The sequence below is a fragment of the Gadus macrocephalus genome, chromosome 14, assembly GCF_031168955.1.
Source record: "Gadus macrocephalus chromosome 14, ASM3116895v1".
NCBI lineage: Eukaryota > Metazoa > Chordata > Actinopteri > Gadiformes > Gadidae > Gadus > Gadus macrocephalus.
Window position 1 is genome coordinate 6,911,726 of NC_082395.1, and position 18,097 is coordinate 6,929,822.

General features: G+C 46.0%; 2 protein-coding genes across 4 annotated transcripts in view; both read right to left on the bottom strand.

The window, feature by feature from the left end:
* The window catches only part of LOC132471638 (hexokinase HKDC1-like), a 13,923-nt gene extending 6,153 nt beyond the window's left edge, over positions 1 to 7,770 (bottom strand). For 2 of the 3 annotated variants that reach the window (XM_060070839.1, XM_060070838.1), the window contains exons 1-12: positions 7,492 to 7,770; positions 6,054 to 6,216; positions 5,506 to 5,660; positions 4,962 to 5,084; positions 4,533 to 4,628; positions 4,175 to 4,274; positions 3,233 to 3,416; positions 2,648 to 2,803; positions 1,659 to 1,892; positions 1,390 to 1,531; positions 1,147 to 1,303; positions 519 to 667 (exon numbers count right to left, since the gene is read on the bottom strand). In XM_060070839.1, coding sequence (XP_059926822.1) covers positions 519 to 667; positions 1,147 to 1,303; positions 1,390 to 1,531; positions 1,659 to 1,892; positions 2,648 to 2,803; positions 3,233 to 3,416; positions 4,175 to 4,274; positions 4,533 to 4,628; positions 4,962 to 5,084; positions 5,506 to 5,660; positions 6,054 to 6,216; positions 7,492 to 7,554 — 1,722 coding nt within the window. In that variant the 5' untranslated portion in view covers positions 7,555 to 7,770. Of the gene's footprint in view, positions 1 to 518; positions 668 to 1,146; positions 1,304 to 1,389; positions 1,532 to 1,658; positions 1,893 to 2,647; positions 2,804 to 3,232; positions 3,417 to 4,174; positions 4,275 to 4,532; positions 4,629 to 4,961; positions 5,085 to 5,505; positions 5,661 to 5,873; positions 6,027 to 6,053; positions 6,217 to 7,491 lie in introns of those variants that run through there. The other variant, XM_060070840.1, reaches the window with a different exon arrangement.
* A 248-nt stretch (positions 7,771 to 8,018) lies between these two features.
* Positions 8,019 to 17,787, bottom strand: supv3l1 (SUV3-like helicase). Its single transcript, XM_060070845.1, has 16 exons — positions 17,304 to 17,787; positions 17,108 to 17,185; positions 16,825 to 16,932; positions 16,591 to 16,705; positions 16,160 to 16,328; positions 15,758 to 15,869; positions 15,443 to 15,520; positions 13,927 to 14,018; positions 13,519 to 13,699; positions 12,862 to 12,955; positions 12,264 to 12,383; positions 12,076 to 12,175; positions 11,607 to 11,687; positions 11,137 to 11,313; positions 10,016 to 10,164; positions 8,019 to 8,766 (listed from the first exon to the last, which is right to left on the bottom strand). Exons 1-16 carry the CDS (start codon positions 17,584 to 17,586, stop codon positions 8,403 to 8,405), a joined length of 2,301 nt encoding a protein of 766 aa, XP_059926828.1. The 5' UTR covers positions 17,587 to 17,787; the 3' UTR covers positions 8,019 to 8,402.
* Positions 17,788 to 18,097: the final 310 nt, after the last annotated feature.

Below are 18,097 nucleotides of genomic sequence, written 5' to 3' on the forward strand. Positions count from 1 at the left end.
CTCCTCTGACCTCCACCCACCTCCTCATCCACCCACCTCCTCCACCCCCCACCTCCTCCTCAACCAACCACCTCCACTCCTCCAACCGCCTCCACCCACCTCCTCCTCCACCAAAAACCTCCTCCACCCAACTCGACCCTCCTCCCCCTATATCCTCCTCCACCAACCTCCTCCACCAACCACCTCCTCCGCCCCTCCCTCCTCTCCCAGTCTCCTCCACCCACCTCCTCCCCCAGTCTCCTCCACCCACCTCCTCTCCCAGTCTCCTCCACCCACCTCCTCCACCCACCTCCTCCACCCACCTCCTCCCCCAGTCTCCTCCACCCACCTCCTCCCCCCTCAGTCTCCTCCTCCCCCCCCAGTCTCCTCCACCCACCTCCTCCCCCAGTCTCCTCCCCCCCCAGTCTCCTCCCCCAGTCTCCTCCCCCCCCAGTCTCCTCCACCCACCTCCTCCCCCAGTCTCCTCCCCCCCCAGTCTCCTCCACCCACCTCCTCCCCCCTCAGTCTCCTCCACCCACCTCCTCTCCTGTCCCCTGCATGACCTCCAGGGGGATGGCGTAGATCTTGTTGTAGAGGCGGACGGAGCGACTCAGGCCGCTGCGGATCTTCACCAGCAGGACCCTGAAGTTGGTCCCCCCCAGGTCCAGGGCCAGATAGTTCCCGTGCTCTACAGACAGGAGAGCCCCGACAGAGATGTGATGGCACTCGTACTCAAGTTCATATCTCCTCCACTTTGACTGTGTCTGGGTTCACACCCCACGGTTTGGAAAAAAATCAGTATGTACTACTGTACCTGCTACTACTACTGCAACTACTACTAATACTAATACTACGACAACTACAATAATAAGACATTTATTTAAATCGTAGCGTAATTGAAATAATTGTATGCAAATAAACCTACATGAAATATGCAAATGAATACGTTAATTTACTCATTTACTTATTGAATGTATTATTAATATGAATAAATGCATTGTTATTGTATTTGTATCGTACTTATTCTAATACGATGAAAATACAATTGTCTATATAATATATGAATATAAATGCAATTCAAATTAACATATTTAGACATACATAGAATAAGAAAATGGGTACATGAGTAAACTAAGTCTATGAAGGATATTTGGATGACTCTCTGACCTGTGCCATCTGGGGTTCGGTACACAAAGGCAGGCAGCATCTTAACAGGGGAGGGGCCTTGTGATTTTAGCCCCGCCTCTAGCCCCGCCCTCATTCTGGACTTCACATATCCCAGGTGTTCCTGGGTCAGCTTGAGGGACGACAGTGCCTCGTCCACCTGACAACAGAGTTACAAGACACGCGAGTGAACTACTGCCCGAGCAAGAACAGTCCTAAAGTACGAAGAGTACGCCGTGAACGCACCTGACGCCGCTGCGAGGCAAGTCGCTGGGCAACTGCCGTTACCATGGCAGCCCCTTTACTGCTGCCACTCTCTGATAAGACGAATCGGACATGACAGTCAGGAACTAACCGGCGCACCACCTTGTGGAGTCGTTTGGCATACCTGGAGTAATGTTGTCATCGATATGAATTATGGTTGGCAGCATTGGAAAAAAAGACCCGAATATTTTTTAGTCAATATTACATTACTATATTCTATCGTCATATTTTCCTATTACGGTCCAACTTACTGTGTGTGTGTCCTGTACACGGTGCCGTCCACCCCGACCGTGATGCGCAGGGTCTTCAGCTTCCTGTTCTGCCTGACGCGGGTCAAGATGGCCGCCAGCCCCGCCGCCACCAGGTTGGAGGAGCGGAAGGAGACCACGGTGCTGACGTGCTGCACCGCCACGCAGTCGTCGTCCGAGGGGGACAGGCCCAGGTCCTCGAGGATCGCCCGGGTGTTGCGCAGGCCGTCCTTGTACCTGGGGGGGAAGAAGGAAGCCGGTTTAAAGGGGACATATCACACCACCAGGTGGGAGTGTGATTAGCTGTTACAAGCCGTTTGGAAAATCTGCCTCTTCTGTCATCACAAGTGGGCGACTGTCCACCTTGATGTGTGCTGGTTGATCAGTCTAGTAGCCTACCAAGTGGACTGTAGCAAACGTTGCTCATCTATCCGTCATACATCTAGGTGGACACTCCCACTTGTGATGTCAGAAGAGGCGGATTTTCCAAACGGCTTGTCATGTCTAATCGGACTTACACCTGGTGGTATAATATGTCACCTTTGACAATACTACATCACAGACATATTATATAGTGAGAGAGAGGGAGATAGGCACGGTATACAGATAGGGAAGGATTAGATTATAATAGTATAGTGGTCAGACAGACAGGCAGACAATGTGAGAGACAGAGATACCAACAGGTTGAGTGACAGACAGGTGCAATATTATAGTAAACAGACAGACAGAGACTGAAAGAAACATAATAATCTGAGATAGAGAGAGCAAGACAGACAGAGAGAGAGAGTGATACTTAGGGCAGACATACAGACAAGACAGACGGACGGACGGACGGACGGACGGACGGACGCCCGACAGACAGACAGGTATAATATTATAGTAGAAAGACAGAGAGAGACTGAAAGAGAGACATAATATTCAGACAGGGCGATAAGAGAGCAAGACAGACAGCGAGAGGTACTAATGGCAGACAGACAGACAGACAGTCTTACTGTTCCATGGAGGCAACGTGGGCTGTGGTGATCTTCCCTTTGGTCCTCAGGGCGTCGGGAGCATTGCCTTCAAACAACAGTCCCTGCTTGGCCATCTTCAGAACCACCAACCTCACCAGCTCGCCCAGATACAGACCGCTGATCAGCTTCTCAAAACTGACAGGGAGATATGCTACTAATACAAAGTACTATCTATGTATGTACTACTAAGACTAGGTACTATTACTGTGAATCACGATTATGTACCATATATTTATTACTTTGTACTATTTCTATGAATCATTAATCTATGATGTACTACTATAACTATGAACTATCAAGACTATGTAGCAATTTAGCAGAAACCTTTAGTCAAATCAACTCAGAGTGTATCAGAGGCATGTTAGCAAGGAGCTGGAGATGGATATACACTATCCTGTCCTGGGATATATAATCAGTTAGATGCACAAATAAAGAGAAGCGCAAATGGAGGTTAACGAGATAATCAAATATTCTGTATATTAAGCACTCTGCGCTGTTGAACTGCATGTTGTCTATGTATGCTAGTATGCTATATCAACAGTGTGTTGTGTGTCTGAAACATACATCTGCTTTCCAGGTGTGGCGGAGGCAGCGTCGATGTCGCGATCGAAATCGGTGATGTAATCCTTGAGGGCCCCGTCGTCCCCGAAGGCCCCCCACTCTGTGTTGACACACATGCGGCCCTCATCGCCCTCCACCAGGTTGATGTGCCTCAGCTCCTCCATGTAGCATGCGTTGGTACCAGTGCCTGGAAAGACACGGGGGAACTGCATTAGTGATCACTAGTTGCTACTAGTGATCACTAATGCAGTTAGCCTTTTCATGGTCTGCGGCTAGGTTATCAGATGTTGTTTATTCTCCTCGATCAATTAAAAATAAGCCACTGGGAACATTGCTGCTGACATTTATGCACACAATTGTTTTCTCAACCGTCAAGATTAGCATAGCACAATAATTTGCCAGGTCTTCATTTACTTTGAGTAGGTTTATTTGATGGTTTGTATGATTGAATGAATGTAACCTGAGCCTGGGGAGGCGATAATATATACTCATGACAATTGAAGCGTTACAAAACTGAATGTCGCTCGCCACGTAGTTCCAGCCTTGCGCACCGGTCTGACTTGATCAAAGACCGCATCTCCCACCAAAGAGCATTGAGTCCAAGTGACCAGTAGAGGGCACTCATCAACAACAAAGAAAGACCTTGAGGTTTGACTCAAACAATTATGTTTGTAGATTCGTTTTTTTATGTATATTTAGTACATTTCTTCTCGACGAACCAACTTTTATTGTACAATATTTTCTCAATTATTGACTCAGTGATAAGATTATACATTAATATTGTATAGTATCAGATAGGTTTAGTAAAACATAAAGAAAACTTAACCAATACCTGGGCACCAGTACTAAATATCAACTTACAAACCAAAAGGTAAATGATTACAGGTCACATATTTGGCTTAATGTTTGACGGTAAATATGTTTATATTTTCCAAGCGCACTAACCGATAATGAGCCCGACTTCACAGTACGGATCATCGAAAGCGCAGGTCATCATGGTTCCCACGGTGTCGTTCACTAAGGCCAGCAGCTCCACATCCATACCCTAAGAAACAAGACAGAACGAGAGACATAGGGAGAGGGGATGAGAGAGGGAGAGAGACATGGAGAGAGATGGAAAGAGAGAGAGAGATGACGAGAGGAAGAATGGATGAGAGAGAGAGAGACAGAGGATGAGAGAGAGAGAGTGGACGATAGAGAGAGAGTGGAGGATAGAGAGAGCGGACCACATCATCAGTGTGTGTGTGTGTGTGTGTGTGTGTGTGTGTGTGTGTGTGTGTGTGTGTGTTTTGTGTGTTCCTACTCCTGTTCTCTGGATGGACTCCATGAGGGCCCGGGTCACGTCTTTACCCTGTACTCCTCTGGCTCTGTAGTTCTTAGTCCAGTTCAGCAACACTCCCTACAGCAGACAGAGGGAGACAGAGGGAGACAGAGGGAGACAGAGGGAGACAGAGGGAGACAGAGGGAGACAGAGGGAGACAGAGGGAGACAGAGGGAGACAGAGGGAGAGCCATTATGTCCAGCTGAATCACCAGGCTGTGTACAGCTAGAAAACAATAGTCTTTACATCTGAATCCCCCTGACATTCATATTCAGGGTACCCCGTTAGTTAACAGACTTAAGAGACAGAAAGACAGCATGACAGTCAGAAGTATACTGACCCCCCTTAAAAACACAGTAAACATACACTACAAGGGGCAGAGAGACGAACGGACAGGTGGCATGGCCTTACCTGGTTCAGGGTGTTCTGTTGACAGGGGAAGGAGAAGGTGAAGCCCAGTGGGTGTTTCTTCTCCAGGTCAATGTTGTTTGTGTCAACAAAGTCCTTCAGGCTCTTAGACACGTGGTCAAATAACTGGAGACAGAGATGGAGATGGAGGCAGAAGTGGGGGGAAGAGTGTTAGTGATTCCAAATCGGGGCTACGTGAGCAGGTTCCGGGGGGGGGGGGGGGGGATAGGGATTTTGATTTTGATTTGTCATAATCTTGAAAACAAAAAAACATGTATGATTAAATTTAATTCCATTTCTTATGGAGCTCATTCCGTTTTGATTGCCCAGGGCATTACACATTAGTGTGTCACTGTCTACGATTGACAAATATTTTATTTATAATCTTTTTGGCAGTAAAACAAGACATTTAATGCAAAAAGATTTCAGGAACCATCATAATGTTTGATTGTTCGACAAAGGATTTTGTGAACTTTGGCAGACATTTTAATGTATCGACTGTGTGGTTTTCCACTCTCAACCTTGGACCTCTGATTCCATCCCTTACCTCCGATCCCTTTCCATTCAGAAGCTCTTTGGGTATAGGGTAGGTTTTCTCCTCCATCTCCACTCCTCCTTTTTTCCCCACTTGCTGTCTCACTTTCACCCGGAGCACCTTAAACCTGGAGCCTCCCATGTCTAATGCTAGGAAGTCTCCGTTTTCTAGGGAGACAGTAGGTCAAATATAGCATTATGTTAATCCACAAAAGACTGACAAAAATAGGGTATAGTAACTACACCTTAATAGCATTTTAAACATAATTAGTATGCATTGATATTTTACTCAAAGCAACCTACAGTATAAGTCTTTTGTGGGTAGGAGATTAAAGTTTGTCTGGCCTACAAGTAGTTGACACTGGGGTTCGAACCCGGTACCTTTCGGCTGGGGACCCCACACCCGAGCACCACTACGCCAATCATTGTGCCCTCCAAAAGTGTTTGCACACCTGATTATTAAGACCAAACATAGCATTAGCATTAGTAGCGTTTACCGTTGTTTTGGTAAACGCCACCATGCTAGATGCTAGACCGAAGCCCTCCCCTCTCGCGTGTCACCTGATCCATCCGGAGTGGAGCACACGTGGGTGGGCAGCATCTTGATGGATTCGGCGGCGCTGCTCTGCGAGGACAGAACGTCCTGCATCTCCTGCAGGAGCCGCGCCGAGACGTCTCTCAGCTGGTCGTCGTTCAGACGCATGGAGTACAGGAACCTGTCCACCTGGGGTGAACGCAAAGATGCATGTTGGGCAACATCCATATAAAGCAGCACGCCTCAAACCACACCGAGGCCATTCAGAGTGCTTGCAGGAAACCCACTTATAAGACATTCAAATGGCAACCATTAAAGAGAGATAATTTCAGGTCAATCAAAGTGTGGTGAAGGGTTATTTGTGATTAAGTGTGGGGTGGTGTCCATCTTTGAATAATCTCCCTCCTCCCTGCTGATTCATAATGTCAGACCATTCCTCGTTTCCTTCCTGCCTTTATTCTATCCGTAACCTACTTTTCTTGCACATATAATTTCCTTCATGATGTGACACATTTAAGAATTTTTCCAGGCAACTGTGGCATCTCCATCCATCCATAGCAACACTTTAATAAAGCCATTCCATCTCAAGCTCCTACAGCATTTTATGAGGGCAATCTCACTTAAATCCCTTCAATAGCTTTGAGTTTTTTTTTTCTATTTTGTTTTCAACCTTCCGGTCAAAACAAGTGACAGCAGGGGACCACCCTGTTTGTACAGGAGTTATCCTGTCCTTTCATGACATTGGTACAACATTTCCACATTCCCGCTTTGTTTGTTTCAGAGTTACAAGATACAGGTTAACCCTATACTTCAGCTATGTCCACCACAAAGTGAAAACGGAATGGAAAACCTCTTGTCCTCTGAAGGATTTCACACATCAAGCATCAGACTCAGCCGATGTAATGAAGCATGTTAAGTGAAACATCAAATGGGTCAAGGTTCAGCTGGCAAAGGACTCTGCAGGTTGGGCTTATCCATGTATGTGGGCAATTCAATTCTTAGTCTTCCTTCTGTCCTATCTTTGACTATACACCCCTTCCGTTTACAACAAGGGATAATTACAATTCAGATGTTAATGATTTGTGTTAATAAATGGCCCCACGGTAAGACATTAACACAGGATTACATTATTTTTAGCAGTGTATCATCGTGTGTGCTAATGTGGGTGACAGGTCTTATCTCTGAAGATCCGCCCTGGTGCAAGTCACATCAATTCATAGTGGCCAACACTTGCATACAACATGCATGGAAAAAACGTATTTCCCTACATTTCTTTGGAAAGTCCTAACATTACAACTAATGTCATCAAATCAGCATGAAGTGAACAGTTGTTTACTGAATGGCAACTGCAGCTACCATTGATGTGAATGCATCTTTTAGGCTGGAATATCTTTTGCCTCATTAATTCAATATTAAAAGCATAAAAGTTTATAGAGGCAAGTTCTACAGAACAAGAGCTCCTACCTTCTTGGTGGGATCCTCTTTGAGTTTGGAGAAATAGTAGGCGAGCAGATGAACAGAAAACATCTTGATGAGGAGCTGGGAAGAAGTCCCTCAAGCCTAGCTCTTTAGTCCTGCTTTCTGGAGTATGAATTATACAAGTGTGACCAAATTAGTTGAAGGAATTGGTCAAAATAAAGAAGTAAATAGCGGTGTTTAGAAGAGAATATGCAACAGTTGTGATCCGTCTGTGTACGACCAGCCCTTCCTCGCCCGCTGCGCTTGATCTCTCACACAGTGCATGGACAGTGAGCAGCACAGACTAACCTCCACTCTGACACAATCATTAACCCAGCAACCGGCAGGACTCTTCCCACTGCTTCCTTCTTCAGCCCCCGTCCACACTCACACATCAGGATCACACGCACACACAAAGTTATGGTCCTATTATATGATTGTAAATATATGCTGGCTGTCGTAGTTAAATGAAGAAAAAAAAAAAAAAAAAAAAAGGGGAGATCATGAATGTCTATAAATTAAAATGCTTCATTATAAAACCATTATAGCTTTTTATTTCAATATTCATCACATTCTCCCTTGAATGTACAACTAGTTAAAAAAGAAACTGAATATTATACATAGACTAACAGTTTCAAAATTCCTTCAGAAAACATCTTGAAACTCTTTTAATCCCATCATCATTTTAAACTATCAAATGACGAAGGGGGTGTGATTTCCGACGTTAACAAACACTTATATGTTACATACTCATATGGCGCTTCTAAGATGGAACAGCCCATTGGACGGGTCCTTGAGTCTCCCAGAATGCACTGTTTTCAACAAACAATCCACCACAAGCGAGTCCTTGTTACACCGTCGGTGGCGAAACCAGCACACGTGGCGCCATGACGACGAACGGCGCGTCATCATCATCATCATTTCTTCTTGTTCTTCCTCGGCCCTTCCGGTCTCGGGGGCGCGGCCTCTTTGGACCACTCGCTCTGCAGCTGTCTGAGCAGGTCGGGGGTCAGCAGCCCGTCCTTCACCAGGCGGCTGGCCAGGGAGCTGCTCTGTCCCACCCCTAACCGGGGAGCCCTGTTGGAGGCGCCCCTGCCTCTGGGTGGTGCTGCGCCGCCGCCGCCGCCGCCGCCGCGCCCCAGCGCCTCGGCCCCGGCGGCTGGGTCCGTGGCTCGGATGAGCCGGGTGATGTTGCGCACGCCCTGCTGGATGGTGTCGTCCAGCACGTGCTGGATCTCCCGCACCCCCGCCGTGTCCGGGAACATGTCCATGAAGCGGTAGCTGCGGGCGAGGGGGGAGTGGGAGGTCAGTTCCTGTGAACTACGAGTGCCTGGCGAGTTGCTTCCATGATTTCTACATTTCTAAATGAGTGACAGAAATGTAATTAAGCTAGGCCACATCTCATTTATTCAGGCATGAATTTTAAATTAGTGCACGCCTCGCCACTCGTAACGCACTTGTAAAACGCATTTGTCATTGATGGAATGGTTATCATAGCAACCCAAATTTGGAATAAATCTATTCAATTACAGATAAATGATACGTAAATAATTCATGAACTACTGTTCTGAACCTCAAATTCTGAAAGCAGGACTTTGGAGTAGTAATATAGGCTACCTTTTGGTGGAACCCATTTGAACTAAATATTTATGACCCTCCCCAATGTTGACCTGAAGTTGGCGCCACTGGATATAGGTCCAGTACATTATGTAGTGTGACCACAGATACAGGTCTAGGACATTGTGTCATGTGACCACAGATACAGGTCTAGGACATTATGTCATGTGACCACAGATACAGGTCTAGGACATTGTGTCATGTGACCACAGATACAGGTCTAGGACATTGTGTCATGTGACCACAGATACAGGACTAGGACATTGTGTCATGTGACCACAGGTATAGGTTGGGGACATTGTGTCATGTGACCACAGGTATAGGCCCGGGACATTGTGTCATGTGACCACAGGTATAGGCCCGGGACATTGTGTCATGTGACCACAGGTATAGGCCCGGGACATTGTGTCATCTGACCACAGGTATAGGTCTGGGACATTGTGCCATGTGACCACAGGTATAGGTCTAGGACATTGTGTCATGTGACCACAGGTATAGGTCGGGGACATTGTGACATGTGACCACCGATATAGGTCGGGGCCATTGTGTCATGTGACTACCGATATAGGTCGGGGACATTGTGTCATGTGACCACAGGTACAGGTCCGGGACATTGTGTCATGTGACCACAGGTATAGGTCCGGGACATTGTGTCATGTGACCACAGGTATAGGTCGAGGACATTTTGTCATGTGACCACCGATATAGGTCGGGGACATTGTGTCATGTGACCACAGGTATAGGTCTGGGACATTGTGTCATGTGAGCACAGGTATAGGTCGGGCCATTGTGTCATGTGACCACAGGTATAGGTCTGGGACATTGTGTCATGTGACCACAGGTATAGGTCTGGGACATTGTGTCATGTGACCACAGGTACAGGTCCGGGACATTGCGTCAAGCGGGATTGTACCTCAACCACAGATACAGGTCGAGGACATCATGTACCGCCTCCAGGTGGACCAGGTCTTTGATGTTTTTTGGCGCTGGGAGGGGCCAGCGGATGTGACGACAGACCCAGTCGAACGTCAGCGGCTCATCTCGACTGAACTGGCGAGCAAACTAGGGAGAAAAAAAAACACACACCACCGAAATGATAACCCAGATGAATAATAAGGGTGTTCACAACAGTCAAGGCAAGTGTGGTCCAACAGATGGAAAGGTAATGTTATTATGCATGTACACATTATACAGAGGCAGAGGCAAACCATTAGACTCACTTTTATTCAACTGTGCAAATAATAACCAATGAAGCTATTTTAAAAGTTAGACAGTATACTGTTAAACTTTCTGGCAGCATAATGTTATAAACTACAAAGGCAAGCTTTTCATCGTCAAATCTCAAAGGTTACCTTTGAGGCAATAAGGTAATTAAGGATTGTTTAAGAGACTGGACAAATAAAATGATGTATTTTATAGAGCTCTTTATCACAACTGCAATCTCAAAGAGCGTCAAACAGCAATATCAAATATGATTAGGATTGTGAAATGATACCCGTAATATAATAGCCAACCAATAACATTTTAAGATTCAATGTCGAGGTGAACCAGGCCTACCAGTTGGAATATAACCATCAATAAACTTTGTTCTGGGAGGGGCAGGCTCATGTGGTTGGACGGATGAGCCAATAATATAAACACTGAGATGCGGTCACCTGGCAGCTGATTCAAACCCGAGGTGTGAGGGGCTATAGCATAGATCTAGATTCTAGAAGGTCCAGTCACATGCCAACTAAGTAACACTAACATACTAACAGTAGCTTATAACTCTCTGGGCGGAAGGTATGAGCACCCAACGTTGAGCGTTGGGGGGGCACTAAATGACATATATTTAGGGGATACCACACTACGCGTCTTGTGCATTTTAACGCCCTCCCAGGGACTACAGCTGTAAACGAGCTCTCTCTATCCAAGCTATCTCTGGTGCAAAATATGAACCGTGCATTGTCCCCGTTGAATAACTGAATTGAACTAAATAAAGAATAACCCTGGCAGCGTTAACACCCCGCTCTTCCAACGGAAATGTCCGCTCACCTTCAGGAACGAGGTGCAGACGAAGGGCTGCTTCTTGTTGATGGGGGCGGTACAGAAGACGTAGCGCGACCGCAGGTTGAGCGGGATGTGCTGGATCATGTCGGCCAGGAACTTAAAGTCGTCGATGTTGCAGACGAAGTACATCCCGTCCACCCGCGACAGACTGACAAATATGTCCTGGAAAACAGAAGGGAGGGGGAGGGACTCAGGTATAAATTGAAATGCGATTATTCTGATCAAATTCATCTTCATCATCAGCACTCATTAAGGCGGACAAAAGGGTGTACAATATGTCAGTAGAAAACAAAGTAGGGGCTTATAATAGTATGCTAAAGCTCAAATATAGGTCACAGTTAAACTAAAATACACACAAATTCAACAGAGGAGAGAGAGCGTCACAACGTAGCCAACCTGCAGCTCTACATGTTGAGGTCTCGACGAGCCTCAGGACGGGAGGACGGTGGACTTACTATGAGGTTGGACAACGTGGCGTCAGGTAGATGATAGGCAAACATCTCTATCTGCTCGGCGGTGGGATGGAGACCAGCAGTCTGAGAACGACAGCAAGAGGAACAGCTTGTAAGAGGGGTCCAAGGTCTTCTTTTGTGAAATAAAATACAAAAACAGGCAGTAGGAGCCATTGCTGGCAGTGAACTTTAGAAGCATGAAGTATTATCGAAATAAGTTACATAAGTTTGATAATAAAAGTTTTTAGAAAAAAAGATATAAATATATATTTGACGTCTAAATAAAAGCTATAAATATATGAATGTATAGTGCAGTAGATCATTACAGTTTTGGCATCATGTCAGAGTTAAGAGGTGTGTGTGTGTGTGTGTGTGTGTGTGTGTGTGTGTGTGTGTGTGTGTGTGTGTGTGTGTGTGTGTGTGTGTGTGTGTGTGTGTGTGTGTGTGTGTGTGTGTGTGTGTGTGTGTGCACCTGGATGGGCTCCACAGCGCGGCTGAGGATATCCTTGAGGATGACCAGGTCGTCTCGGTGCATGGTGGTCACCTCTCCCTCCGTGAACTTGGAGGAGAACCTGGGGCACAGCCCAATAATAGAGCATGAAAATACGGACAAGCGTAATACGTATGAGTAGCACGGTTTTTGGGCTGAAGGTGTCAGACCTTCCCGCGCGGCCGGCGATCTGCAGCGCCTGGGACGTGCTGATTGTTTCCATGTGCTTCTCCCCCTTTTCGTTGACATTTGGCTTCACCAGGCTGTTAAAGATGATGCGCCTTATGCTCCTGGATAGAGAGAGGAGAAGGAGGAGGAGGAGGAGGAGGAGAGGGAAAGCTTTGTTTGACAAGCTGAGTAAAAGCATGTTATTTTTTACCATTTTGCCTTTTAGGAGACATGCGTATTCATTTCTATTTTATTGAATTCTGATTAAGGGTTATTACATTACATTTACATTTCCTTACATTTAGGGCATTCAGCAGATTATTTTATCTAAAGCGACTTTCAATAAGTACATTTGTCAAGTACAAAAATATATCGCTGTCTGTACAGTAAGGATGTTCATAGAACCAAGTGCAAAACGTTAACAATCGATAGGTTAACCCATTCCCCGTATACAACAAAGATAGCCAGGATAAGATGCTACATAACTAAGTGACGGCTTATTGACAGTCTGACAAAGTTGGACTATTCCAGCTAAAGCAGTAGGGTACGGGGTGTATAACAACATGGAAGTAGCACAGCACGTCTTGTCAACACTCTTACAGGTTGAGGCCCATGCCGATGGCGTCCGTGGCGACAAGGATCTTGCAGGGGTCATCAGGGTCGTTGAACTTCTTGGCCTGGGACAGCTTGGTACCTGACGAACAAACAACACCCCACTTACACACAAGTCTCAAGAAAGCTGAAGCCAGCGCCTTTTTACACGCGCAGATAATTCCATGAAAATAGTATTTGAGAAAAACTTTTGACCATCTCTGCAACAAGGGCTTTTGTCCCAAAACTTTGACAAGGAAATCACTAGAAATATTTAGTGGTGTACCATCAACACACTCTCTCACTCTGCCACACATGCACAATGTAGCCAGTTGTTAACACTTAAGTATATAAGTATAATATTTAGTGAGCACTAAAGAAAACCAGTACAGCATTTAGTGTACGCTCAAGCATACTACTACAGTATTAAGTTAACACTTAAGTACACTAGTACAGCATTTAGTGTACGCTTAAGTATACTAGTACAGCATTCAGTCAACACTTCGGCATACTAGTACAGTATTTAGTTAACACGTAAGCATACCAGTGCATAATTTAGTTAACAATTAGGCATACCAGTACAGTATTGAGTTAACACCTAAGTACACTAGAACAGTGTTGATACAGTAAGAGTAGAGCAGAAGCACCTGGACTCATGGGACTCACCTGGCGGCAGGCTGCCGTATATGACCGCACACTCCAGTCCTCGGACTTCGATCTGTCTGCTGATGGAGTAGATGTCGTTCTTACTGAAGCAGACGATGCAGTCCCCCGGTCGCAGGTTGTCCAGGGACTCCAGCGCGCTGTCCGAGATGGAGAACGGGGTCAAGCGCTTGTATGTGTGGACCTGGGAAGGTTAGGGTAAAGCATCGACAAACAATGAAGAGCATGGAAGATTGAGAGAGTGCAAGTGGGAGAGACACAGCGAGATGATGTATTATCGCTGGCCATGGAGAATCACGCGTGACATTGCCGACGCATTTCAATTGTCATTAAAACAAGGAGATGATTTGATTTGTGTGCATGTTTCTCTCTCCCGGTCCAATGAACTTTAACTATGTTTCCCAGCCTTACCTCCATCTCCTCTCCTGTGGTGTACATCAGCTCTCTGACAAAGTCGATAGCAGCCGGTTCCCCGCAGACGTGGATCTCCTCTGCACAAAGACCTACACAAAGAAAACAAGAACCCTGCTTCTTTAACCAACAGTCGTTCCCACGAACACAGGGTAACATGAAAATACCAAACGCTGAACTGATACAAAGGAGATCTCAGACATTTGAAAACATTTCATATCCAGTCGGACTCAGTGACACACATCTGCAGCCGCCTGGTGTCATGATACCTAGCATAGTGCAGGGCTCCAGACTGCGACCAAATGGTCTCATTTTGCGACCAAAATTTTAGAGTGTGCCACTGATTTTTATTTTACACGTTAAATGTGTAAGTGGCTCATCAATGATTCTGGAATCTGTAGCAAGTGGTTGAGTGTGAGAGGGAAAAGGAAGGGCCACTGTGAGGGGCTAATGTGTGGAGGGGGAGGGTCCAAGACATTATCGAGCGTGTGTAAACATCTGTGAGAAGGAGAACGATTTCACAACCTGCTTCGTGCGTTGAGCAAGCAAACTATTGACTCGTTCTTCTGCGGCTAGTGTGCACGTGCCAGTCAGAATCCTGCACAGGTCATATTTTGAAAAACCGCACCCGCCCATACCCGCAATACTTATATCCGCATCCGACCCGTGTTCAGACTTACGACAGTAGCGCGAATTATATTCCGCACCCGACCAGACCCTCTATAAATTAATATCGACGCCCTACCCGCACCCAAAGAAAAATTAAACACATTCGATGGAACGCCGGGGAATTAAACGACCTGGTGTTTGGCGTGCTGCTTTAGATTGCTGTGCAAAAAAAGCACATCATCCACTGTTTACAGTTTTAGTGGACTCCTCCGCTCCTGAATAGTATATCCAGGACCGGAGAGGTCTAAAAAAATCGTAAAACCTGCGACCGACCCACGCTGTGCAGGCTTCCGACCCACACAGTACATTCTTTTTTACCCGCTTCATCCAAAGTACCCGCGGGTACCCGAACTCGTGCAGGGTTCTGCTTCAGGTGCCATAAAGGGCTTTTTACACGGGAGGCGTTTGTCATGCCTGCTAATGCATTCTCAATGGAGAGGCGAGCGGGCAGAGAGGAGGTGCAGCGTCAAGCAGCACGACAAGCGGGCGACTCCCGTGAAACTGTCGCTTCCTTGCTCGTCGAACGCATACGTGCACACGTGGAAACCGTTGGGATAGAGGAGAATCACAATAAAATGTGACACTGAATTTGAAGAAGCACATTTAAATTTCAGCATATATTATCAAGATATTTATTAGTAATACAGTAAAAAAATGTGAAATGTGAATATTTAGTTGGCATGTTGATTTACGGCGTGTAACCCTAAAATTTCTGGTTGCGCCTCTAAAATGTTCAGTTAGGGGCCACAGTGCTCCTAGGGAACAAAGTTAGTCTGGAGCCCTGTAGTGTGTTTCTCAGAGACAGACAGACAGACGGACGGACATACAGACAGAAAGTGTTACTCACCCAGCAGTGCTCTGGTCCAGGCCCAGCCTCTGGAAGTGTCTCTGATCATTTGGATTTCATCGATCACAGCCACCTCGTCTACCAATACATGTAAAACACATCTACAGTAAAGATATTGGACCAAATTATATTAACATCACTGACCATGACGTTTCACTGTATAGAAGGACCATTTGTTATGCTTTACACTTGACATTGAAACACTTTGATAATAGAGTGTGTGTGTGTGTGTGTGTGTGTGTGTGTGTGTGTGTGTGTGTGTGTGTGTGTGTGTGTGTGTGTGTGTGCGTGCGTGTGTGCTAGCATGGTGCCTACATGGCGTGTTGACGCTACACATCTCGATGGTGCAGGCCACATGGCCGGCAGGTCTGCCCTCTGGGTCCATGAAGGTCCTGTCCTCTCCCGTTACCAGGTCACACATCACACCCTGGCAACACACAACGCGGAGCCCAACTTAATACAGGACCAACTCTATGCAATGCATTTCGGCATTTTACAGTGATATAGCGATTTCATAAACGTGTCACCAAGGAGCAGGTAGAGGTGGGCCATCACGCTCAAGGATGCCCGATAGATAGATAATGGACATCGGGATAGAAACTACCGTAGTCCCTTTCGGCTGGGATTTGGACACCCAAACCACAAGACAACCCTGTCCTAGATGTTATGATAATGCCAATGATGAAGAAATCAAACAAACGGGAGGCTCCTACCCACCATGCCGTTGGTCTTCTCAAAGATCTCGTGGGCCAGGAGCTTCAGCGGACCGCAGTAAACTCCCGACTTGGCAGTAAGGTAACGCTGGATGGCCTGGTATGTTTTCCCACTGTTGGTCGGCCCAGCGTGGAAGATCACCTTTCTCTGTATAGCCCGAGCCTCTGGATACCTGGCACACACAAACACACATCATAACACAGTTGTTATTACTTAGTCAAAGACAACACATCACACACCGTACCAAAAATGTAATGAGCGGGTATAGTTTTGGTGTACCCGTACAGACACTTGCTACATAAACCAAAAGACTGCAAACTGTTTAAATACAGCAAACTCCTTAAACATGTGCATGCCCTTTAAGTGCATTGCTTATCTCAATATATGGCTTTTTCGAGCACCACAGCGTCTGAGAGGATAACCGGTGCACATACCAGTTGGCAGGGACCCGGAGGTCAGAGATCTTCCTCAGGTCGTCCATACAGTCCAACATGGGGAAGATCTGCTTGGCATGAAGCATGAAGTATGGGAAGATGTCGTCTATATGACCTGGGGAGCCAGTCAGTACAGGGCACTTCTTCATGATGGCAACAACACGTTATAAACCAAAGGCTTTGAATAATGCATTTATGCCAATGAGAAGGAATAAAGTGTGGAGGTAGGCTGACCCGCTCCACAGCAGATGTCATTCAGGATGATGTGCAGGGCGGCCCCGAGGGCATTCATCTCCAAAACATACTTCCTAAAACTGATGAACGCCTGGTGAAACAACCGTGCTGGTGTTTACGCACGCACACGCACACACACACACACACACACACACACACACACACACACACACACTTAATTAATGGTATGAAGCATTGTGCATATAAATGAGCATATACAGTTGAACCACGGATATTTAGATGGACATTGTCTACAGCAAAATGTTTATAATCCAAATCTTACCATCTAGGCCCTGGTCAGCTGCCAGCTTCTGCATCTCTTTCCTCTTATAGAATCGGTTTAGTACTTTGAGAAGCTCGCCTGCAGAGATTCACATAATATAGGATTTGTAACACAATACAACTGCAGGAATTTGCTTTACGTAAAAGGGGCAGCAAACAATAACATGGATCAACAATTCTAATTAAATGCAACTCACTCTTATCCAGTGGTTGTGTCAACTCTGCTCCCACACTTCCCTCAACAGAGCCATCTGCCTTGAAAGCGAGAGGGACAAAAAGCGAGGTATCGGGCGTTGTGGAAGAAGAACTGTTTGAAGAGATACCTCGAATGCAGCTCAGGGAGTTGGGTGAGTGCTGGTTTGACCTCAGCGTAGAACCATAACAGACCCGACTGTCAGGCAAGGCACCCGTGCTACTTAGAGTCAACGCACTCATTCGGCGTCGCAGCCGAAATAAATGCATACAGCGATTGACTGACATGATGAGACTCTTTGGTGAACCACCCGAATATGTATTGAATCTTGGTTTTATTGACTCATTGTGTATTTTAGATCGTCATTGTCCATAAGGAACTTCGGATAGATACCGTTCATATAATCCATCCAGCCATGGTTCGTACGGTACATAACATCACCTTCCCAGTGTATGACAACGTGCGACGCACGCACACTTTTTGAGATGTCAAAATATTTGCCGGACTATAAATTATGGAGTAGTCATTATTATAATACTTGTAAAGTAGTATTCTAATCAAACCAAATAGAATAACAGATTTAGTATACATAATAAGTTATTCATGTTTATGTCGATCTGCTAACTAATATAATATGGCCCTGTTTTAGAAGAGGCACCTTTGAGGAAGCAAAAGGGCAAGCAAATAAACTGAAAGGACCCCCGGCATTTATTTTTTTATTTTTTGAAAAACTTTATTTAAAAGGAGAGAACCACATAACGTAGGCTACCGTTTTTTGAAAGCTGGCGGCCTCTGTCG